Source organism: Notamacropus eugenii, chromosome 1 (assembly GCF_028372415.1).
Source record: "Notamacropus eugenii isolate mMacEug1 chromosome 1, mMacEug1.pri_v2, whole genome shotgun sequence".
Lineage (NCBI taxonomy): Eukaryota > Metazoa > Chordata > Mammalia > Diprotodontia > Macropodidae > Notamacropus > Notamacropus eugenii.
In genome coordinates, this window is record NC_092872.1 from 28,110,903 (window position 1) to 28,136,473 (window position 25,571).

At 37.1% G+C, this 25,571-nt stretch overlaps 1 protein-coding gene across 10 annotated transcripts in view; it reads left to right on the forward strand.

Annotated features, from left to right (window-relative positions):
* Positions 1-25,571, forward strand: part of TTC39B (tetratricopeptide repeat domain 39B) — a 148,367-nt gene that overhangs the window by 91,448 nt on the left and 31,348 nt on the right. For all 10 annotated transcript variants that reach the window (XR_011977444.1, XM_072656144.1, XM_072656071.1 and 7 more), the window contains 11 exons: positions 7,793-7,897; positions 10,849-10,980; positions 11,848-11,924; positions 15,905-15,972; positions 18,840-18,904; positions 21,143-21,248; positions 22,069-22,134; positions 23,158-23,266; positions 24,016-24,083; positions 24,177-24,236; positions 25,358-25,519. Coding sequence is in view for 9 of the 10 variants with exons in the window: in XM_072656071.1 (XP_072512172.1) it covers positions 7,793-7,897; positions 10,849-10,980; positions 11,848-11,924; positions 15,905-15,972; positions 18,840-18,904; positions 21,143-21,248; positions 22,069-22,134; positions 23,158-23,266; positions 24,016-24,083; positions 24,177-24,236; positions 25,358-25,519 (1,018 nt within the window). In the remaining variant the exon portion in view is untranslated. The remainder of the gene's footprint in view (positions 1-7,792; positions 7,898-10,848; positions 10,981-11,847; positions 11,925-15,904; positions 15,973-18,839; positions 18,905-21,142; positions 21,249-22,068; positions 22,135-23,157; positions 23,267-24,015; positions 24,084-24,176; positions 24,237-25,357; positions 25,520-25,571) is intronic.

Here is a 25,571-nt window from a genome sequence, read left to right on the forward strand (position 1 = left end):
CTCTTTCTGGCTCACCTTCTGTGTAACTGCTTATCCTGTCTCCTTTGTTGGCTTATCATTCATATCTTGCCCCTATTTGGGTGTTCCATAAAGTTCTTTCCTATGGCCTTTGTTCTTTATGTTCTTTCTCTCTTGGAAGAATCATAAGTTCCGTAGGGATTTAAATTTCATGTCTGCTGTGGAAAAAGCTTTATTTTATTATTTGGATAACTTTTTAAACATTATAGTTTAACTCTAACTCTATATGAAAAGAGATTGTTTGAACCTAGATTGTTACCTTGACCTCAGTAATTTTCCAGGAATGCCAGAGATGGCTGCAAGGAATGTTGGGTTCCCCTAAGTCCTGGATCCACCCAAAAATGTTTTGGCTCCTCCTAAACTTTTGTTTTGGTTTCCCCTTGTCCTTTGGTTTTGCCCAAATTTTATTGAATATTTATGTTTATTGATATACATTTCAATCTACTTTGCTTTCAAGCTGACCTCTCTGGTGGTTTGTCTTAATTCTAGATATAATATAAATCCCTCACAGAGCCTAAACCTCCTTTCTGGTTTGCTGTCTTATGCCAAAAATCTTAATCAGTTTCTTTCTAAAACTGTTTCAGATTTTGTTCTCATGGATGCCACTGTGCATATGACTTCCCGATCCATATTCCGGATGGCTCTTAGTCCCACTCACTTTAGCTCTGTGTCACTAATTGTCTATTAGATATTTTAAACTGGATATCTTGGAGAGTTTAAACTCAGAATATCCCAAATTGAATTCATTGGCTTTTGCCCTAAACTAGAGGTTCCCTGCTATCCCCTTTTCTTTTTTTTTCTTAAGTGGAAATATAATTTATTTGTATAAAATTACCAAAACCCAGCTGGGCTGCATGTTACTTCTTTTCCTGAATGGACGTCTGGGCAACAGCCTTCTGTGCTTCATCTGCAGCACAGGGGAGGCTGGTGGATACCATCAGATGAGACATTCAACCAGTTCTTTCACTCTGATTCTGTAGTGGTTGCTTCTCAAAACTTACAACTCTGCTTTTTTGGGCTTTTCACCATCTTCTTTTTGCTTGAATAGATCTATTTTATTCTGAGCTCCAGAAAGGGTCTCCTTTGCTTGAATACTCAATTCTTTCATCTCTGTGAGGGTACCCACAGCTGAGCCTTGACCATGAACCATAAAGGGCCTTTTTTGGGGTCTGAGTCTTGGTTTCCAAGAACAGGGCTGGTTATAGTTTTCTCAAAGAAGCTGGTTGCTCATGGTGTCCTCAGGACACAGGTGAAGCCAACCAAGAGTGGAGGACTTCCTGCCTCCTTTAAAAAAAAAATACTCAGTGCCCCGCAGGAAATCTTTAACCCTTTATTTTTTTTAAGTTTGCATTATTTCAAAAAATATAAAATGTTTTTTTAAAAAATGACACATCTGATATTTAATAATTTATTGTAAATTTGTAATTTTTCCCCGGCATTGAAGTTTTGATGATATAATGTTGCATCATGTAACCATATAGTATCATATTGTAAACAAGTCATTATACACACATATTCCTGCCAATGCATGCTAGACTTCATGACAATGCGCTGCATACTCCTCTGCCAACACTTGCTTGTTAAGATCTGTCTGCAGACTTGATCACTGATTGGTTATAACTTGCATTTTGTGTGTTTATTTGGAAAATGATGTAATCGCTATGACTTATACAACATGTCTACAACTCATATAGCAGATGAAACATACGAATGGTTTTTCAAAATTTTCTTCTCTTCTTTCCTTACACTTCCACAGTTCCCTTATTTTTATTCAATGGTCTCTCCAATTGTACCTGAGGCTACTACCACTTCTCCCCCTCAATAATTCCAGCACCCTGCAGGGGGCAGTATCTCCCACTTAGGGAACCTCTGCAATCCCTCCTTTCTTCCAAACTTCTTGTTTGGACTCTTATTAGTCTCTTGTGTTTGCAACTGTGGGGTTATCCTGGGTTCTCTTTGTGATTGCCTGGATTTATAATCCTGGAGCCAGGAATAAGGTCAAGATTGTGAAGGGGATGAAGGCAGACCTTGACTTCTACAGAAAATGGAGGCTCCAGAAGCAGCTCATCAGTGGGAGAGGAAGGCAGGCCTTACAATGTGGTGTCCCAAGTTGAGGAGGACCTAGGTGCTGAAGGAAGTTCCAGGATAAATCCACATGATGTGGAAATCTGGAAGCTGGGAATAGGACCAGAGAGGAGTGTGTTTCCTAAACTGATGCCACTCTGTGTTTTTAGCTTTATGTTGTCTTATGCTCCTTCTTTCATTCTCTATTACAGCTGGAGCATGTACTGTTTTTGGAACACTCCATGTGCTTTTCTCTTTCTGTATCATGTTCAGGCTGTTCCCTCCCATCATCCCCTGAGGATCTGTCTACCTTTAAAACTAAAAGGGAATGAGGACAGGAAAGTGAATAAGGATTTATATAACGCCCACTTTGTGCCAGGTACCATATTTATCCATTTTTGCTCCTTACAGTAACCCCAGGAGAGTTTTGTTGTTGTTCAATCGTTTCAGTAGTTTCTGACTCTTTATGACCCATTTTGGGTTTTCTTGGCGAAGATACTGGAGCAGTTTGCCATTTCCTTCTCCACCTCATTTTACAGATGGGGAAACTGAGGCAGACAGGGTTACATGACTTGTTTAGGGGTACACAGCTAGTAACTTGTCTGAATCTAGGTTTGAGCTCTTAAGGATATTTTCCTCACTCTAGGCCTGGAACTCTTATCCTCTGCACTACCTAGTGGTCCTGTTACTATCCATATTTTGAAGTCAAGGAAATTGAAGCAAATAGAGATTGAGAAAACTTGCTAGAGGCCACACAACTAAAATGTCTGAGTCTGGATTTGAACTCATTTCTTTCTGACTCCAGTACCTGTGCTCTATCTATCCATTGAACTATTTAGGTGCCTCAAAAAGACAGGAATTTAAGAATACCTCAAAGGACTTAATTTGTATTAAATATGCAGTGCACAATTAAGCTGTCCACCTCCTAGGATTGTGATGAGAAAAGTGCTTTGTAAATTTTAGAAATCTATGTTAAATGAATTGTTCTTATTATAGTACCCCCTCTGGGTTCACTCAACTCCCTCTAGTCTAGTAGGATGATTTCCTTCAGGAGGGTCTTGACTGTTTCCTTCAGGGCACTAGGAATGACCCTGAGGGGCTAGGATTTTTACTAATATTATTCACCAGCCTTTTGTCTTTTCCTTTTTATCACCAACCAATTATCTTCTCCAAAATGGTATTTACTAATGGACAGAAGTTACAAAAAAAAAAAAATACTTTTTCCCCTTAACTCCCTCCCTACCCCCAATACTATAATGCCTCTTTCAGAGAATGGACCCAAACTTAAAGTAGTTGCTATAAAATAATTCCCTCAATCTGAAGGCACACATTCCAATTTTCCCCCTCAATTGGTGAGTTAATCCTCTCCAGCCTGTGCTGACTTCTCACAGAATGGGTTGGGGTGGGATGAGGCAGAGGTAAGTAGCCATTTCTGGGCTACGGCAGGCATGTTTCTTGGCTGCTTCACTAGTTCTTTGCCAGACTCAGATATTCTGAACTTAATGAACTACAAAAAGAAAAAAGTAGAATTGTATATGAATCTGTGAAACTATTGCATATAGATTGCTTTGTTTCAAAAAAGATGTGTCATCAACAGCAAGAGATAGAAAGAGAAATCTCATTTAAAGCTAGGGTAGACACTATAAAATACTTGGGAGTTTACCTACCAAAACAAACCCAGGGACTATATGAACACAATTACAAGACACTTTTTGCACAAATAAAGTCAGATTTAAGTAAGTGGAAAAACATCAGTTGCTCATGGGTAGGCTGAGCTAATATAATAAAAATGACAGTTCTACCTAAATTAATTTACTTATTTAGTGCCATACCAATTAAACTATCAGATAATTATTTTTTAGAGCTGGATAAAATAATATCGAAATTCATCTGGAAGAACAAAAGGTCCAGAATATCAAAGGGCTAATGAAAAGAAATGCTAGGGAAGGTGGCCTTGCGCTACCAGATCTCAAATTGTACTATAAAGCAGCAATTATCAAAACCACTTGGTATTGGCTAAGAAACAGAAGGGTAGACAAGTGGAATAGACTTGGCACTCAAGACACAGTAGGCAAGGAATATATCACCCTCCTGTTTGATAAATCTGAGGACCCCAGCTTCTGGGATAAGAACTCACTGTTTGACAAAAATTGCTGGGAAAACTGGAAAACAGTGTGGCGGAAACTAGGCATAGACTCATGCCTGACACCGTAGACAAGAATAAAGTCCAAATGGGTACATGATCTAGGTATAAAGACTGATACCATGGACAAACTAGAAGAGCAAGTAATAGTGTTTTTATCAGATTTATGGAGAAGGGAAGAATTTTTGACTAAAGAAGAGATAGAAAGCATTATGAAATGCAAGGTGAATAATTTTGATTACATTAAACTGAAAAGTTTTTGCACAACCAAACCCAATGCAATCAAAACTCAGAGGGATGTAGTAAATTGGGAAAGAATTTTTACAGCTAATCTTGGGGATAAAGGCCTCATTTCTAGAATATATAGAGAACTGACTCAAATGTACAACTATACAAGTCATTCCCCAATTGATAAATGGTCAAAGGATATGAATAGGCAGTTTTCAGGGGAAGAAATTAAAGATATCCATAATCATATGAAAAATGCTCTAAATCACTTTTGATTAGAGAGATGCAAATCAAAACAACTCTGAGGTACCACATCACACCTATAAGATTGGCAAACAGGACAGAACAGGAAAATGATAAATATTGGAGAAGATGTGGGAGAGTTGGAACACTAATTCATTGTTGGTGGAGCTGTGAGCTCATCCAAGCGTTCTAGAGAGCGATTTGGAACTATGCCCAAAGGGCTACAAAAATGTGCATACCCTTTGACCCAGCAATATCACTACTAGGACCATATCCCCAAGAGATCATAAAAATGGGAAAGGATCCCACATGTACAAAAATATTTATAGCAGCACTCTTTGTAGTTGCCAAAAACTGGAAATCAAGGGGATGCCCATCAATTGGGGAATGGCTTCATAAATTATGGATATGAATGTAATGGAGTAGTATTGCACCATAAGAAATGATGAACAAGAACACTTCAGGGAGGCCTGGAAGGACTTATATGATCTGATGCTGAGTGAAAGGAGCAGAACCAGGAGAACTCTGTGCACAGCAAGTGTGCAAGTTTTTTTCTGGTAGACTTGGAACTTCATAATAATGCAAGAACTTAAAAAAAAAATTCCCAATGGTCTTCTAAGGCAGAATGCCTTCCATACTCAGAGAAAGAACTATGGAATTCAATCGCAGAATGTAGCAGATCATGTGTATGTGTGTGTGTGTGTGTGTGTGTGTGTGTGTGTGTGTGTGTAATGTTTTGATTTGTTATAAGATTTCTTCCATTTATTTTAGTTCATCTACACAGAATGACTATAGTGAAAATGTATTTAATAGGAAAGTATATGTAGATCCTATATAGAATTGTATGCCATCTTGGGGAAGGAGGGGGATGGTGGGGGTAAGTGTTGGGGGTAAAAAATCTAAGTTTTATGTTAGTGATTGTAGAACATTAAAAAAAATTAAAAAAAAGATGTGTCATCTAGATTACTTTCAAAGTTATCCTCCTTTTCTGTGTTTCTCTATGAATTTTCTTCTGTTTCCTTTTATGCATTTTAAAAAAATGCTTCAATGAGCCTTTTAATTTTTTTTTTTTAGGAATAGGGGTTCAGTGTTGGTAGCTCCTGTTCCAATTTCCTCCATACCCATGTAACAAAAGAAAAACTCAATCCTTGTAACAAACAGATAATCAAAATAAATCCACATATTTGCCCATGTACAGAAATGCAAGTCTTACCCTCAATCTCGAATCTCTTAGCCCTCCATCAGGAAATGGGTAGCAATGTTTCATCGTTAGTCTTCTGGAGTTGAAGTTGGTCATCGTGTTAATCCAGATACATCTTGTTTGTGTAAAATGTTTGTGCTTTAGAAATTTTTTTTCAGTAGAATGAATTTGTTTCATCTTTTTTATCATTAAATAATTTGACTTGAGAAAGCTAGCGTGTTTCACAATAATATTGAAAGTTCTACCTCCATGTTTTCACACAATTTTGCAGAGTCCTCCTTTTAATAGATAAAAAAAATAGAAAAAAATAGAAAAAAAAATAAAGTTGACTTTTTTTGGGTTAACAACTTGAAAAATTATGCAAAATTCCTTACTCTATTCTATATAAAGGACTTCATGCTTATCAAATTGTATCCAAATTTAAGAAATGTTCACTTTTTTTGGGGGGGGCTATATAGACCTATATTTTGTCATGATATCAACTAATCTGTCAGTGGTATTGCCATAAATAGACTCACATATTAACAAATCTCTAACATTATTAATAACATGTATTATATATACATATGTGTGTGCATATATGTATGTCTACACATATGTAGTCATAAAATGTGCATATGTTGCTTTATTTATTTGTAATACAAAGGAAGATTTTAGCTTGTTAATTAATTGAATACTGAGGTTTTCAGAAAGATGGACAGTTTTCTTTTCCTCTGTATTTGATACCTCCAAGTAGAGTTACTTGAAACTGCTTTGGATATCCTTCTCCAAGTATTATTTTGACCATGTCAGTAGCTGCAGAGAAGCACCTGTGTTTCTCCTTTGAAATGAAGCGTTTTAAATTTAACAAGTCTTTAAACAGCTTTCTCCGATGCATGTAACTCTTTTGATATCACAGATATGGTATTTGAAAAAGTTGGCTTTTGCATATTAAAAGCATCTAATATTATTAGAAAATAATCTTGTCTTGCCAATATATTCAACTTAATACACATTTGAGATATTTTAATATGTGAGGTTTCATGATATGTGCAGCTGAAACATATCTGTATAAAGCACCCTGTGGGTAGTGATGGTGTTGATAGGTGATGGTGGTTGTCATGGGTCTCTCCATTAATTATAATACTTGTGAATCCCAAGATACAGTGAATTGAGTTTGCACACTTCTTGTTTAAATGGAGCCAGGAGCATGATGACACAATCTGTCATGAGCCTAAAGCTATGGATGTGTGGTCCCCTCCTTTGTACAGACTGCATTAAATAATCACTGCCAGTTGGAGAGGAATTGCTGTGTTGAGTATGCTTTTGTTAACTTGGATATGAACTTTATTTTAATTGGGAAAAAAAGAGTATATTTATGTGGAAGTTATATTTGAAAATAACCACTAATTTTGACCGTTGCATCATGCCCCACAAGAGAGGATATCTCCCCTCTTCATCCTCTCCCATTGTGCCATGCCCCACAACTTTGAAAACTCCAGACAAGATGACCTGTAAGGTTCTTTACAATTCTAAATCCTGTGCACTGTGAGGTAGTTAAACACCATATCATTTTACTAGTTTTTCAGGTTTATACTTTGGTGTAATTTGTAAACTTCTAACTCAGAGATTCCATCTAAAATGATTTCTAGTGTTGATTACTAAACTTGTAGCATATTCTCAACAGCAGCTTTGTTTGTCAAATTAACCAGTTTGCCATCTGTTTATTGAAATATTTCTGTTATAAAGCACTACGTAAAACTAGAATTCTGCAGGTGGTTTCCTCTTTTTAAAACCAATTCCAGGTCTGATGCAATTGATGAGAGGAATTAATTTGTGCAGATTCTGTGTTCAAAGGTGTAAGCAGAAATCATGAGCTAATGTAAATAAGTGCATGTTATATATCTTGTTTTTAGGGCAAACAAGATGGATCTTCGGTGTTCGCTAGAAGAGTGTACAATGGCATTAAACTTATTTCTAAATAATAGATTCTCAGAAGCTTTGGAATTACTTCGTCCGTGGTAAGTTTAACTTAGTTCTTTCAATTACAGGTGATGCAAATAGTTGTCATACATGCCTTTTAATCTGTTCATGTTCCTACATAAAGGTTTGTTTGTTTGCTTTCCTGATGGAAGTGTGCTTTTTATTCCTTGAGTCAGTAGCTGAATTGCTTTATGTATATGACTGTTGATTTACTTTATTTGTGAAATGAATAACTCTCCCTTGATAAAAACCGATTCTCTATACATGTTAGACAGTGCAGTTGCATTGTTGGAAGAGAAAAGTAGTTATACCAGGGCATAGTGACAATTTTCTGTTCTTGTTTTATCCTGTCTGAGTGGCTTGCAGAATTATAGGTTAGGAAGAATAGATTTTTTTCTCTTCTCCCTCCACCCCGTCCCCAATTCCCAGTATTCCTTATTTTGCAGTATTTTGAGAGGTCTCCATTGTCACAGTTTCACTTATTCTTAAAAACAGCCTTATATCAGTTCATTTTGATTTTTTCAAAATATGTTTCCCACTTGACTTTACACTGCCCTTCTCTCTCTTAGCCATTCCTAAAATGCCATTAAAATCCTCCAGTACTTCATAATGATATTACTGCACTGGAGGACTACTCCAGTTTTAGGAATTGGAGGTAGGTGGGTGAGGGTGGCATTGCTGCTAAGCTCAACAATGATCAGCTGTTATAACTACAAAAACAATGGAAATATTTGTTTTGTAACTGAAAAAAAGTATTTTCACCGGAAAAACAATAATAAAAGCAACAACTTTCTGTTAAGAAATAGTTTTGTGGTCACGAATTTGAGGTTTTGAATTTAAAATTAATGTTCTGTAAAGCCCTACCCTTAATACTGCTCTTTTGGCCCTGGAAATGCTTTTGAACAACCTATGCTTTATGCACATAGAACAAAGAGGCAGATTGGCTGTTCCCATTCAGGAAAAGAGTGATGTATTTTGGATTTGTTTTCTGTAGAAGCTTGAAGATAAAATGAAAAGTGTTTCTCAAACTTGCTCCTAGCTAAGAAATACATCCACAGAGTGTCGGATTCGTGTAGAGCTTGAAGGTGCTAAGGAGATGAAGTCAAGCGACTTGTTGTAGGTCAGATAGTTTTTAGATGGCTAGGTCTCATAGAGAGTAGGTAAAAGGCTCTTTCTGGGAGGCCTTTGAGCAAATGCCTATTTCTACACCTCACTTTCCCTCTCTGGGCAGCTGTCTTTCCCTGTCCTCTCAGCTCCTAGTGGAGACTACCTTGCTTTTCTGCTGAGCTGCCATGGTAATGCCTGTTTGCTTTCCCAGCCCTGGGGTAGGCTGTCTTCCTGATTGATGCCAGACCCCTCAGTTCAAGAACATTACAATTCCCAGTCTCTTAGCCCTGGCTTTTTTTTTTTGCCAAGATAAATAAATTGCTGGCTTGTCATACATATCCACATTATTTAAAAGATATCGAAGATAACTGACCACCTCTGTACATGTTCTGGGTTATGGTTGACTCACCTTCGCTTCTGCCTTCTGTCTTTATGATGGATACGCTGGAGGGTTGGTGTTGCCCTGGATCCTCACTGCCTGATCATAAGATCTGTGGGCTCTTTGTTAATCTCCTGAGCTAGAGTAAAGGAGGACAGGAGTGTTCATATGACTCAGCTGTAGGAGTCAATGAGTGGGCACATACCCATTGCAGATTTGCACTCTAGAGCCCCTCTCACCTGGAATCAACTGCTTTTTTACAGATATGCTCACTCTCCTATCCAGCCAGTGAAACATTATTATTTTCCTGCTGTAGCAGGAAAACTTAAAAATTATGAACTTGACATACATTAACAAAAATGAATATTTATCTATGAAGAAGAGAAACAGATGATTGTGGGTATATATATACACGTATATCCCATAAACAAACAAACAAATAAAGAACTGTGTCATCCTTTACTTAAAGCCGGTCTGCTCTCTTTAAGAAGTGGGAAGCATGCTTCGTCATTCTTCTGAATTCATGATTCATTATGATGTTGATTAGAGTTTTAAGTCTTTTAAAATGTCATTTTGAAATTGCCCTCCTGGTTCTGCTTGCTTCATATCATCAGTTCATATAATCCTCTTTGGGTTACTCTGAATTCATTCCTTTTGTCTTTTTTTAAACTTTCGTATATTCTATTACATTCCTATACAGATTTTTAAAAATTTAATTACATTTCTGAACAAAAAAAATCTGCTTTCTCTGTCCATGTCCTCTCTTTCGGGAACCTACCCCCCAAAACTTTGTAGCAAGCACATTGCATTTATATACCACAATTATTTTAGCCTCGACCCAGTTGGTGAGCACTTATTTTGTTTCCAGTTCTTATCTACAAGATAGTGGTGCTATAAATATTTTTATTTTTATTTGCACAGATCCTTCCTTTGTCTTTTATTTTTGGGGTAAGAGAAAAGCAAGGGGGGGGGAATAAGAGAGAGTGAAAGAGTGAGAGTGTGTGTGTGTGTGTGTGTGTGTGTGTGTGTGTGAGAGAGAGAGAGAGAAATGATCATGTTTTCAACATAAGGGAACTTTGCACTGAATGCTTTTCAAGAATTGAATCCAGTGAACTGTTTGATTTTTGGTTGATAAAAACGTAAAGATGTAGGGAAAAATACATTGCTTGACACCTTTTTAAAAAATAAGTTCATAATGAATATGCCCCCTTGTGGTGAAGGAAAGATCAGGTTGTGCAAAGAGAAGCAGAGATCAAAGACAGTTATTATAGGTCTGAATGTAAAAGTTCTCAAAATAATTTTTCGGTGCCTGAGTTTTCCAAGTGCAGTGTAGCTAGTCCTTAGTACTCAGCAAATCAGTGATTCAGATGATGAGTTAGATATTGCATTTGTGAGAAGTGATAGATACAGCTTTATAATTTTATGTATAGTCCCAGTGTGATGTTTTTAAAAAGTTAAGGAGTGTAATCTAAATGCTCTGTTGTTTTTTTCTGTCTTTTTCAGGTCAAAAGAGAGTATGTATCATGCTCTGGGCTACAGTACTATTTTAGTAATGCAGGCAGCGATGACCTTTGAGCACCAGGACATCCAGAATGGCATTTCCACAATGAAGGAAGCTTTACAAACCTGTCAGAAGTAGGTCTGAGTAATTTAACCGTGGGAGAAGAGTGAATACCAATCTTACATTTTGGGTGACGCAAAATCAGAGAGCTGTGTTCTCCACTGTAGTGGGTTAATTTAGATAGGAAAAGAAAGGTGGATCTCATCTCCTGTGCTCCCTCATTCTCTGTAGTATCAGTGTCAAGATTTGTAAAAAATGACAAAACAATAAGGCAAGGAGATTTGGTGAAATGGCATTTTGATCCACATTTCTGACCACTTACTGGATTGAGCACACGAGTCTCTCCATTTTTGTTGTTTTAGTGTTCAGGAAGTGCAGTTAAACCTGACCAATAATGTGGTGTTCTTGTTTGATATATTCATTTAACATTCTGTGTCTTCGGATTTATTGTGAACATCTTTGAACCTTTTTGATAGCTGAAAATTAGATGGATTTAAAAATCATAGTTATGTCTTTGATGTACAAACACAGAAAAAATATCTCAGGAGGGGTTGTTGTTTTAGTATTGAAATTCCTAAGGAAGCGTCTGATCTCAGTGTCTAACGCATTCTTCCTTCCCTCCCACTGTTGTGCCCTGCAGATTCACAGAACATCCAAGTATCTGACTTTTTCTAAGCTTCAGAGGCTTTTGAGATTTTTCTGTTGCTTATTTATGTTTATTTACCACAGAAACAGTGATCTTGGCCTGTGGGATTAAGTAGAACAACCTGAAAGGTTTAGGATCCTACTTTGATCATTCTTTAATATAGTTTAGTAGGAATGCTATTTTGTGTTTGTAGGGTTATATCTGAAATGAGTACTAAATGAAAATAAAATGAATTCAGCTCTATTTCTCATTTTGCATGCTTTTTTCTTTCTTTTTTTTCACTTGTCTGATGTAGATTCAGAAAAAGAAACACAATGGTAGAATCTCTGTCAAGTCTTGTTTCCAAATCATCGGTGGATCAGCTGAGTGAAGGTGAGTCAGAGGATCGTAAGATATAAAACTGGAAGGTGCCTGAGATCCACCTTTATGTGGTTTATCCAGGCTTGCCTAGCTAGTAAGTGAAGCAGGACTGGTACCTATATCTTCTTGACTTTTAAGTCTGACGCACCGTCCACTAGGCTACCTCTCGAGCACCTTGAGGTCTCTTGAGAGTGTTGGTTGTGTTGGGCATTAGGTGTGATCATTGGAATGCGAACATTTGTGAATGTTCAGGAATCCATATCTTTGTACATAACATTGACAAGGCTGATGATAACAGACAGGAAACCTCATAGTTTTGCCCTAGCTTATGGTCCTACCATGGTGTTTCATGATGTTTCAAGCATGTAAGTAGATGGGTTTTTCCACAATTATGCTCAGAGAATAATGGCTTATAGGTGGTGGCAGTGGTAGTGCGGGGAGTTACTAAAGTGACCCAGCCAGAGAATAAATCATGCCATCCAAAAGGACCTCTCAGAGACTAGTCCCAACCTCTGATTTTATAGGTGAAGAAACAAGCCAGGGAGATCAAGTGATTTGTTTGAAGTCACACAGGTAACGAGTATCAGCAGCGGGAGCTGAACCTTTCTGCTTGGAGCAGATAGGCTTTACTCCGCTGTCCTGTCTCGTATAGCTTTTAAAAAGGAAAATGAACCATACCATGCTTACTATATGAAGAAAGAACTTGTTATTAAGGGACAGTTGTGCCAATTCTCACCTATCTGGAGAATTGTTGTCTCTGATAGGATACATTGAGGATCAGCACCAGTGACAGTTAAATGAGAATAGCCCTGTCATTCCCAGGGTTCGGTTCACATGGGACAATTTTAAAGTAGAATCTCAGAAGGAAACTTAGAAGCCATTTGGTCACATCTGAACCCAGGACCGAAATGCCCGAGATAATATCCCTTTTCTCATTCAGTCTTTATTTGAAAGACTTCGGTGGTGGAGAGCTCAGTATTTCCTCAGACAGTCCGTGTGATCTTTGTACAACTAAGATTGTATAGGAATTTCTTCTCACTTCTCATTTCAAACCTAAATCCATCTCTTTGCAGATTTCTGTCGTTCTTAATTCTTCTTTATGGAGCCAGACAGAACAAATCTGATACCTCTACTACCTCACAACCCTTCAGATACTTAAAGAAAATCATTGTACATCTCTACCCCACTTCAAATTTTCCTTTCTATGGACTAAATATTCCCTATTTCTTCAGATAGTTTTCTTATGGCATGTTTTCCAGCCATCTTAGCTGCCGTTATTATAATACTAGGAAATGGGGCATTACAGCCAAGACAGATATAAAGTACTCTCTTTTCTATTGCTGTCTTTATCCATCTCGCTCTTGCCTTTTTGCTAGAAATTTGTCCTCTAGAGATACTCTTCCTGTGGTGTACAGTGACTCAGATTCTTTTACCTTAGTGATATATTGAGAAATCATGGCTAATTTGGGGATAATAGGAGAAAGGAAGGAAGAAATAAGCATTTATTGAGCACCTAATGTATGCTGGACCCTGTGCTAAGTACTTTACACCATATGATCTTATTTGAGTCTTACAGCTCTGAATGGTAGGTGCTGTCATTATCCCCTTTTTACATTTGAGGAAACTGAGGCGGACAGGTTAAGTGATTTGTTCAGGGTCATACAGAAAGGAGATTGTAGGCATGAGCACATAGATGAAGGCAGTTTATATATCTTACATTATCTTGGAGAGATGTCATTTTAGCAAAGAAAAGCAAATGAGCCAATAGGTGCTGTTTTTTAATGAAAATTTTTATTTTTGTCACCTACTCGTTGAACACTGGAATTCAGGTTAGTTTAGGATTTGTTGTATTGTAAAGAGGCCTGGATTTCATTTTCAGGTCCAGCATTTGTTGTGTGACTTTGGTCAAGTCACTACCCTTCTCTCTGCCTCAGTTTCCTTTTGTATAAAATGAAGATAATATTTTTAATATCTAGCATTGTGAGGAAAGCACTTTAAAACCACCTATTCTTTGGTTTTAAGTATTACATGACTTTGAGTTCTTTATGGCTCCTTTGTTTACAAGGGATAATCTGTTGTGTGGTGGGTAGAATGTTGAACCTAGTGGATAGGAGACTCTTCAGTGTCTGAGTCCCTATTCTAACACTGTCCGTCTGAAGCACCTGGGTCTAGCGCGTGGCAACTACCACTTCTAGAATGTCTTCAGCACCTTCTTTGAAATTGCTGGTGTAAGTCCAGACCCTTGCAACACCTGCTTGACTTTTGCCTTTAGAAGTGAAGATTCTGGAAAAGTAATAGAATTTATCCTACTGTTCATCCTGGTCTGCACAGTAAAGCAGTGTAAGCAGCAAGTGAACTGAAGACTTTTGTCTGGGCTCTTTTTAGGAATCGTTACACTTTATTTCCAGTGTATGTGTTTGGCTGCCACTACAACCCAAACAGACTGTCTTTTTCCAACAGAGTGAGTCAAAACGTTGCAGCATTTGTATGTGATTTATTTTTCCACTTGGTGATTTTCATTTACATTCTTGAATGGCTGGTGGTTTGCAGTGGAGCATGCATTTAATTAAAGTTTCCATGGGCTTAACATGTCATACACCCACTCATCATTTCTACATTGGATAAAAGTTTCCACCTAATACTTTAGCTGGCTGGCATATTGAACTGGTTTTAAGTAAGTGTTAAAATTAGACATTTAACATAAAGAATCCTTATATTTTGTTTCTCATGGTCATGATTTCTGATTATTTTTAGTTAAGGCATTAAAAAAAGTTTTTTCCCTTGCGTTAGTTTAAATAGTGGCACTACAGTGCTTAAGGGCAGAGGGGAGGTGAAAGAATTTCATTTTTCAGAGAATCAATCAACAAGTATATGTTAATTGTTTTTTATGAACCCAGGACTGTTGTATTTGGGGAGTAGCTGGATAAAGAGGAAATCCACATGGACTGGAAGAGTCAAAAAGGAGGGATGACTTAAGCTGGGCCTTTAGGAATGATCAGACTTTGAGAATAGATAATGAAGAGTGGGGTAGGATGGAGGAAGGGAGAGAAAGCAAAGGAGAGAGACAGACAGAAAGAGAGATTGAGAGGGGAGGGGATTGAGGTATTATAGTGAATAGAAAGGATCGTACACATAGAAGCAGGAGTGAGCAAGTTGTTTGTGCTGCTAGAATAACCACATGAGTACAGCACTTATGTTAGCAGTGTGAACCATAAGGTTGGGGGGCAGAGATTGCAATCAGATTGTAAGAGCTTGACTTGAAAGCTGGGCAAGAAAAAACTTTTTTGAATATATTAAAATTTTCTTCCTTTCAATTTTGACATCAAAGATGCAAATGAAAATATTGGTAGACTGCAGCGTACTCTCCTGTAGCTAGACTCTGGTGGTTCTTCTGTCCAAAGCTCCCAGGAGTGCAGTGTAGTCAGTTCTGTCTCTGAATGCTCTCTCATCCAGAATCAAGAAAGAATAAACACGAGAGACTAGAGAAATGGAAACGCTGCTGCTGAATTTTACCTCCCAGCATTTCTTTTCTCACATTTCTTCTTTCTTCTCTGTCACTTTTTCCTGGGAAGAGAAAGAGTGATCTTCCTCACAAACCATTTGTAAGTCTTCTCAGTTTAGCCATTAGTCAGTTCAAAGGCTTTTTGTTACCATGCTGAGGATTTGTGAGAGTGTTTTTTATGGGAGGCTGAAGAGGGGGTGCTTATCCTGAAAGCAGTTTCACTGATCCTCCAAGTGGTTTTATAGGAGACAGAGCAAACTGTTCATTCTCTAGGGACTGGGATGTTATTGGCCACTCTCCTCATTGTAGATAGATGAAGAAGCTGATCAAGTGATGTTTAAACTCCAGGCTTCCCAGGCAGTGCTGCTTCTCAAGATTTTAGACTTACTTGGGATCATGTATTACTGTAGATCTCATTTAAGCATCTTAAGACAAAATGCATGTGATGTTTCAAGGATTTTCTTTAATATATTTTGTTTGTTATTAATAGAGGAAATGCACGCAGAAATTTGTTATGCGGAATGTCTACTACAGAAAGCAGCACTGACATTTTTACAGGTAATGAGTATTGTGCGATTCAGTGTCCATTTGTTACTTTTCATTTTAATAGCTAAATGCAGCTAGAACTATCTTAATAGCTGTTTGAATGAACACTCTGTAGGATCATTTGATAATTTTAACGAGAGATATGAAGAAAGGTATTGCTAGAACCTGTGGTATTCTCATTTTTGTTGGGTTACCACCTTTTCTACGCTCCTCTGCTCCCCAAATACCCAGAGATAGATGTCTTATTTGCATTCATTGTCTTTAGTCTGATTTTAAACTCCATCTGGTATTAACCACTACCTTTTAAATGAATAACCCTAATAACTACCCCAATTTTTAGACTCTTTCATGCATGAAAATGGTGGAGTAGTTGCTCTGGCACATTATTAAACAGTTCTTTTTCATTATTTTCTGTACTTGTAAGAGGTTAGAAGCACTCTGGTTAAATCTTCCTTATTTTAAAAGTTATTTGCTCCCTTGATGGAGAACAATTGTGATAATTAGAAGTGAGCAGTCCTTATTTTTAGAAGTTCTTTAGGGTCCCTTTTAAGTGGAATGGGAATTAGTCATTGTTATTTTAAACCCAGAGTGTTGGCTAGAAATCCTTTTTAGATTGACTAATTAGCAAGTTACCCACATCATGGAGACTTTAAAATGATATTTCTTCTCAGCGTATTTCAAGTGAAGATTAGACATAAATAACTGTTTAGATTTAGTACCATTTGAATCCATCCTCACCCAAATCCCTTTAAGTTTCTTTAGCATGTATTTGCATTAACTAGTAGTTCTAATTTTTGCACTTCTCATAATGTTTATGTATTTTCATTTCTTCATACTTGTTTTATTCCTATTTTGGGAGAATGTGATTTAATTATAGAGAAATCCCTGTAAAGAAACTCCTTTTGCTAGTACACACTGGCAGTTTGCCTGAGGGTGCTGGAGCACTGAATCACTGGCTCAGCCGGGTTGTGCCAGGAGTAGGACTTGTACTGAGTTCTTCCTGACTCTCGGGTGGACTCACTGTCTACTATGACCTGGTGCTTCTCCTTTGGGAAGAGGATTTGAATTAAATTATACAGCTTCCTAATATAAACAAAAGGATCCTTAGCCCAGGAGCCTTGAATCGAGACATTATTCTATTTCAGATCTACCCTTAAAATGTTCATTTTTTTCCTCACTTACTAGTTGCATTTCCATGTTTAGCAAAGATATTCTTAAACTTGACTTAGTGATGTAGACTGGATCTGTTGTATGACTTGTTGGGACATCTGAGCCTTGGTAGTAGTTTGTTATCAGGTTGTTGAAAATAACTGAGGAACTAGGGGTTATTGAACGAACAATGCTGATATGGCATTTACCATGTAATCCTTAAAATTGTTCTTAATGTATTATTTTCAAAATTGGATGTTCAAGACTAGTATATGTAGGTCTTGGTACCTATTCAGGGATTCTTAAACCAAATTGTGAAGTGAAATGTAAGTATTACTTGAAAGAAGTTCGCATATAGTTTAGAAAATTCTTTCCTGGACAAAAATGGCTTTTGTTTAGTTGCAGCTCTGAGATTTTTAACTGAGCAATAATACTTTTGTTCATGATTATTGTGCACCAAGTGGTAGACTGAGTCTGTTGGTACGGTAGTTTGAAATGTTCCTCATTTAAATGAAGATGGTATAATTAAATTGAATGCTCTTGACTTTAGAGGGACACGTAGGCATATAAGAAATTAAATGCTGAAGTCTTCCTAACTTTATTGTGAAATAAAATTACTGCGTTTTCGAGAATTATAATGAAAAGAGAAAGGATTAAGAGTCTGAAGACTTGAATTTTAGTTTCATTGGGTCCTTATTTTTTTTTTTTAATTGACAGTAGTGTGCTGGTAAATGCTTAAAAACTGACTTTACAAGAAAAAAAATGTATACATGACACACTTTTAAAATTTAATTTACATTATTAACATTTTCTCCACTTCCAAAAATCAGGGCAATCGAGAAGATAATAAATCAAGCTCTGATTTGTAGCTTTCTGAAATTTTGTAAATTCAGTGTGATTAATATGTATTATTTATGTAACCACACTGAAAATTTAACAGTTGGCTCTCAGAGATAGTATGAGTCTACTCCAGCCCACCTTTGTTTATGGATGGGGTGTACTAGATGATCTCCAAGGTCCCTTTCAGCTTTGACATTTTGGTTCTACCTGTGTGAAACATTGTAGAAAAAGATCTCCTATAGCACCATCTACTGGTGGTGACCTTGTAATTTACTCAGAGAACTCGAATAGGATCATGGAAATGTGCATCTAAAAGGGACCTTAGAGAAGCTTCTGAAGCAACACTGTGTTTACGTGAATTACCCAAAGAGGATCATGCAGAGCTCACACTCAAGCTTAGGAAAGGATATTCAACAGAAGTTACTTGCTAATAAAGGTCTCATTGAAAGAGAAACATGTACAGTTAAAAGTAAGTGCTGTTTATTGGTGAGAAAGGGAAAAGGTTGACGTTTCAGCATATCCTATAAACCTGTTAGAATACTGTTTGAATGCAAAAGATAAAGACATTTTACGATTTTAAATTCATGCTCCATTTAAAAAGATTCACAATCCCTGATGAATAGAGATCACTGTTTTAGTCATTTAAAAGTGACTGATTTGTGAGTAATTAATGCAGAAATGCACCCGTAAAAATTCATTCCTTCCCTTTTCCTTTCCAACTTAGGGAAAAACAGTAAAGAAACTATTTTAAAAGGTACATGGAAAAGATGCTTTTTTGAAAAATTTTGTCTCCAGTGTTAAAGATTTGTTGTGCTAGGCACAGCAGAGGGGACAGTGCAAGGATTTTTTTTTTTGTGTAATGACCTAATTATTCATTAAATGGTTTTCAGGATGAAAACATGATCAACTTCATCAAAGGTGGACTCAAAATTAGAACAAGTTACCAAATATATAAGTAAGTTAATAATTCAAATATTTTGAATAAACTGGTGTGATTCAGGCCATTAAAAAAAACACCTTAGTCCCCACAGCCTTTATAATCTGAAGTATAGTCAGGTTTTCATTTTTAAAAATTAATTTTTCTTCCATAAAAGCCTTGAGATATTTAGGTGGTGCTAGATTTTTTGATAACTAGGCTAGTGGACAAAAAACATTGCTTCTTTTTGTGAAACTGGAAAGGCTTTGAGTCTTGACCCAGGAGCCGACTGAATGCTTGCTGTCTTATCTGATAACTACTCAGCAAGGTCACAAAGACTTCTCTTCAGGTGGCTGTGCCACTGTTACTGACCATCTAACAAGTTGTAGAGGGATTGTATCTGTATCAGTGAAAGGAATTCTCACATTGAAATTATGCAGCCTTGAAAAGTAATGAAGTAATAATGCATCTTCCTGATATTTGGTGATTCAAGATTGATAACCTAACTGCTTGAAGGTACTGAGCCCAATGTGTCAACACTGTGCAGAAGGACATTATATCATTGGAAGTATTGTTATAAGGAGGTCTAAAAATTAGGTAATTTATGTTGGTAATTGACAGCAGTGTTATTGATGAATAGCTACTATTATTTATTCGATCCTAAGACAGTGTTAAAAACGCTATGAAATCAAGTCTGGGCTGAAGTATATAGTATAGGTGAGTTACAATTGTCCATGTACCTTCACAATATGGTAGCCTTACTCATAAGACTTGCTGTGTATTAATTACCTGAAATTGCCCGGGTAGTAGTGTTAACTATATTCAGTCGCCACTACTGCCCTGAATCTTAAGCTAAACTTCTTGGAGGTCAGTGCTAAAGAAGCCATGGTCTTAGACTCATTATCTGCGTAGATCTTTGCTTCATTTTGTAGCCCTACATAGCGATACTTACAGCTAACCAAGTTCTAGTCTTGATTGGTTGTCTAGGCAGTGATGGTCCACAAGGAGAACCAAGTAAAAGTGTCACCAGGTAGAGGAGAAGCTCTGTACTGTGATAAGTCCAAATTCATTTCTTCCTGATGATTTGTTACCATCACTTTGTGTGTGAGAAGTATATTAATCTAGAATTAGCTGATGTAGGTCATCCAATAACTCAAATGTCAGTAATTACATCTTAGATCTTCTCAGAGATTGTGATATTTCAACTCAACAGACATTTTGTTTGCAAGGCATAGTTTTGGGTACTGAATATACAAAGGCCCAAAATGAAATCGTCTCTGGCTTCAAGGCACTTATTCTCCTGGGGGCTAGAGAGTGAATGGGAAGAGAACATATACATAAGAAAATTTTAGAAAAGGTAAAGTCATTGCAAGACAGAGAGATTAATAACTGGTAGGATGGAAGGGGGAGGAATAAGAAAAAGCTTCATGCTGCAAGTGATAACCTGAACCTTTAACAGTAGCTCAGGTTTTTTTAAGGTAGAGTCTGTGTCTCTCCCCTCCCTCATCCTTTTAAAGTCAGATGGTAAGGGCCTTGCAAAATCTCACTTTTAAGGGTTTTTTTTTTTTATGTTTGAAAGGGGGAAAATAACAAAATATTTAAAAATGGAAAGGAAAAGTTAGGGAAATATGCCTTGTGGAAAAGAGCAAAATGAGAGCATAGAAAGATAATTGCAGAAATAACCACTTTTCTTCCGTTTACAATCTCTCTCAACCAAGTCAAACCAAAATAACTTGATTGAGTCACTCTAGGGACAAAGGGATTAGTGCACTTATATGCTGGAATTCAGAACTTACTGATGGTGTCTTTCCTGGCCACTTCTGAGAGGAAAATGATTTCAGGCCACTGCAGTAGTTTTGCCAAACTGTGTATCTGAAGAATCGAAAACCTTTTTCTTTCTACTTCACATAAAACTTCCTGTTAGTCATAGTGGTGCCTTCTAGGTGAGTGATAGATACATGGAACTCTCAACACTCTGCCCACCTATTTACAACTGAAATGTCAGATTTGATAAAGGGTGCTACAAGGGTCAGTCCTTGAGCTGATGGTATAAAGGTATCCACTGTTTTAAAAAGTAGAAGCTCCCCCTCTTTGGTGATTAGCGTTTAGCAATAGCTGGAGTAGTTTTAGTATAGTTCAGCAGTTTGAAAATTCCCTTAATATTTTGGAGGGTAGACTTTGTTATGTCATATGCAAATGCAAAATTTGATTTGAAATTAGGTTTGTTTTAAGGTGTCACACAAATAGAATATTTTTTATTTCTTTTCTCCAATTCAGGGAATGTTATTCCGTTCTACAGATGACTCAGGGCAACAAAAAACAGAAGGAAACCTATTATCAATTTGAAGGGGGAGTGAAGCTTGGAATAGGAGCATTTAACTTGGTAGGATATATTTGTATCTATAACAGAACATTACTGTACAAAATAATGCTTATTATCACATTTGTGCCACCCTTTCTCTTTGATTCCTCCTGGACTGCTGTGCACAGATAGGATCAAATGAGCCCACAGGGCTGTCCTGAAAGCTTTGCATCGTCCGGCTTTTCACAGGCTTTCAGTGTATTGGTTGTTGCCATTGCAAGATTCAAAGCCAAAAAAGCCTGTTGGATATGAAAGTTGAGTATAGAATTTCAAGAAGTCTAAGACTAGGAATCAGAGCTCTTAATGAAAAAAAATGGTTGTTGCTTTGCTAATGAGTGGTTGAGAGAGTAGAGAGAGTTAAGGAGGGTGTGAAGAACTTAGAAGAGGTGATTGGGACCGAATGTCTGAATAGATAGGGTGTCCCAAAAGTCTCAGTACGGTTTAAAGCTAGTAAAGCGTTAAAACTGCACTAAGATTTTTGGGACACTCTGTCTATACCTTTGAACATCTCTGAAACTATTAAAATACACACAGAGCACTTACTATTTGGTAAGGCTTTGCATCAACCCAAGAAAACCAGTTTTAAAGAAACCTTGTTGGAAGTGGGCTTAGAAATGACAGGGCATCTGGGAAAGTTTATGACTCTTTCTTCCTGAGGTTCTTGGTTGTATATCTACCACAGTGAAAGAATTACTTATGTAATTGATTGCCTGTTTTTTTCTTGGTGGCATTCATTAATCTTCACTTAATTTTAATTTTCATATTAACAAAAAGGCTTTGAAACCTGTTTGACATTTCGCAGTTGTCTAACACTTCTCTATCTACTTTGTTTTTCTTTCAGATGTTATCTCTTTTACCAGCAAGAGTTCTCCGACTACTAGAATTTATTGGGTTTTCTGGCAACAGGGTATAAATTTAACTTTTAAGTATTCTCAAAGGGTAGATAAATCCTTTATAAGGCTTATCAACTTAGCCTTTTTAAGATCAGTCAAAGGGATGTTCGGTATTGATCATATTTTCAGTAGTTATACATGGTTGTCGATATGACATCTAGCATAGTACGTAGTACATAGTAGGTGACTGAAAAATATTTTTTGATTGATTAAATACATGAACTAATCTTTTACCCTTTTAAAGCTAAGTTTCTATGTAAAAATAATATTTATTACTATGGCAACATACTGACTTCAATATGGATTCTAGGTGGTAAGTAATTTCAAAAATGCTTCTAAGGTTCAAACAATATATGGTATACATGGCAACAGTACTTAACGTACCCTGGTTCTTATATGTTATATTGCAACATTAAATGAGAGAGCCCCTTTATCCCTGAATTTTATTAATTTTAGTGATGCTTATTGTGTTTTTTCTATAATAGATACAGCTATCATAGGATGTAATTGGTTTATAAATCGCACTTTTCATCCAAATATTAAAAATAGTTGCCCCATTACAAAGTATATGTCTAAGAAAGCAAGCACAGAGAAACTTATTTAAATAAGTCTTAATTTCTTCATCACTTTGTGTTGTTTGTCATCTGTGTGGTAGAGATGGTGTGGGACACACACTCCAAAAATCTTAGGGCGTTTTACAACTTTAGTACCCATATTGTTTGTATCTGCCTGGGGAACAGTATTCTTCTGAAATGAGTGTTGACTTTCTCCCCTGAAACTGCTAAATCACTTAATATAAATACTTGTTAGAGAAAAACAAACAAATGAAAGATAGAATATTTTCTTTGTGTCAGAGAATGATACATATATATCATATAAAACGGCCAAGGAAGCTATAAACAATATTGATGCAAACTATAAAAGTGGTAGAAAAGAAGGGATTGATATTTTGAAATTTTTTGAGTAGAAATAACTTGTAATTTATAATGTTGGTCTTCTCGTTATAAAGCAGATAATGGGGTTTTTGTTCTCTGCAGGAGCTGGGCCTCCTACAGTTGCGAGAAGGTGCATCTGGATCCAGTTTGCGGTCTACACTATGCAGTTTAACTTTACTCTTATTTCATACTTATGTTTCACTAGTCCTTGGTAAGGATTAAATTGCATTTTGACGTTACTGAAGGCCAGTTATTTTTCATGGATAGAATAAACCATTGAGAAAAGTCAGTAAGGAGAAATAGGAGATAGATATATATTGTTAGATCTATGACTGAGACTGAGAAAGCATCACGGGAGCAAGCAGTGAAGTTTGATGCAGAGGTGCATGTAGCTGCCTGCAGCCTGAGGAGAGGGGCCGTTCCCTGTTGGGTTTTGTGTCCCTAGTCCCTCGCATAGTGCCTGGCACAGAGTAGGTGCTTAATATATGCTGATTGATTGATTGATTAGATTGGTTTGCTCTTATTTATGATAATAAATGCCAGGCTTTTCTGGTAAGGGATTCTACAAAGTGCTTGCTTCCAATCACTTGATTTCTGGTTGTGTTTTTTTTTGTCTCAAAACTAGAGTTACAAGCATGAAGTTGAAGGTGTGACGGTCATGATCGTTATTAAAACAAAAAAGAATCAGATTTAGAATTTAAGATCAGCTTCTTACTTTACTATTTACTATTAGTCATTCTGCCCCGAGAAAGTCTTGACCTAAAAGTCCAGTGATATTTCTTATGTCCCAAATAGAAACTAAGACACAGTAATAAAGGTTTTCTCCTTTCATATGAAATTACCCGTTCGTTAGGCAGACGTTTTTGCAGTAATGAAGTTGGAGGGGTAGGTTGCAAGCACATCCTGTGTTCTTTGGAGACTGAGGGTTGTTTTTGTGTGTGTTGTGTGTTGAATTTCTAGGCACAGGAGAAGCCAATATCGAGGAAGCTGAGACCCTTCTTGAACCCTATCTGGAAAAGTTTCCAAATGTATGCTCAGTACTTTTAGTGTACTTTTCAGTCACAATTAGTTAGCTTACCCTGGGATTATTGAACAGGAGATTGTTTTTTCTTTCTCTCCAGGGCTCTCTAATTTTGTTTTATTCTGCAAGAATAGAACTGCTCAAAGGGAATATGGAAAAGGTAATTCATTTCAGATTCTATTTTGTTACTTTTGATGCTAGTTTTTCCTTGCCTTTTTTTTTTTGCCACTCTATAAGGAGTGATGTGTGTGTGTGTGTGTGTGTTGGGGGGGTGATGTGTGTGTGGTGTGTGTCTGTGAGTGTGTGTGTGTGGTGTATGTGTGTATGGTGTGTGGTGTATGTGGTGTGTGTGTGCACCTGTGTGGTGTGTGTGTGTGTGTGTGTGTGTGTGTGTATGTAACACTTTTGATGAGCAGTCCAGGATAAGAAGCGTGGGAGTACATGCACACAGGTATAGAAATAGATTTAACTGAACCGAGAGACAGGAGGCAAACAGAAAAAGGGAGAACAGGGAACAAGAGGGAGGGTAGATTAAGGAGGGATTTCCTAAGCAAAATAAACTCTCGACTAAAGATGTACCAAAACATTTATGACTCGTTTTGTGGTGACGGAAAATTGGAAGCTAAGAAAGTGCCCATTGATGGGTGAATTCGTGAAAAAGTCATGCTGAGTGATTGTTATGGAGTCTATCATGCTGTAAGAAATAACGAAAGCGTTGGTTTCAGAGGAACCTGGAAGACACGTATGAGCTGGTTCAGAGTGAAGTGAGCCCAACTAGGTGAACAGCTGATACAGTGACAGTAATATTATAAAGAAAAACAACTTTGAAAGAATTAGGGACTGGTCAGTGCAGTGACCATCTGCACTTCCAGAGAGCTCATGCTCGAACCTGCTACCTCCCTCCTGATAGAAAGGTGATGGACTCAGAGTGCAGAATCACACAGAGTATAAGTTGTTTTTTCAGACATGGCCAGTGTGGAAATTTATTTGGTTGGACTGTATCTGTTTGTAGCAGGGATTTTGTTTTCCTTTCTTTCTCAATTGTGAGTGGAGGGTGAGAGGGAGAGAAAGCAGATTTTTGATGGTTGAAAAGATAAAGTGTAATTTACACAATAGTGTGTAGCTGTGTGGTTTCACTCAAAGAAAGGAAGCTGTTGCATTATTGAATGATTGAATGAGTGATAGTTTTGTTCTTTTTATACAAAATGTTGAATTTTCCCTTTTATTTTTTAGACCCTTATTTGATATCTACATAATCAGATTTATAACATTTCATTGTAGGCACAGGTGATATTCCAAAACTGTATTAAATCTCAGGAAGAATGGAAACAGATTCATCACCTGTGTTACTGGGAGCTGATGTGGTGTTACACATTCCAGCAGGAGTGGCTGAAGGCGTATCATTATGCAGATCTGCTCTGCAAGGAGAGCAGGTGGTCCAAGGTAAGGAGAAGGAGAATTGCAGGCTGTCCTTTTGTTTGGCTGAGTAGCATGT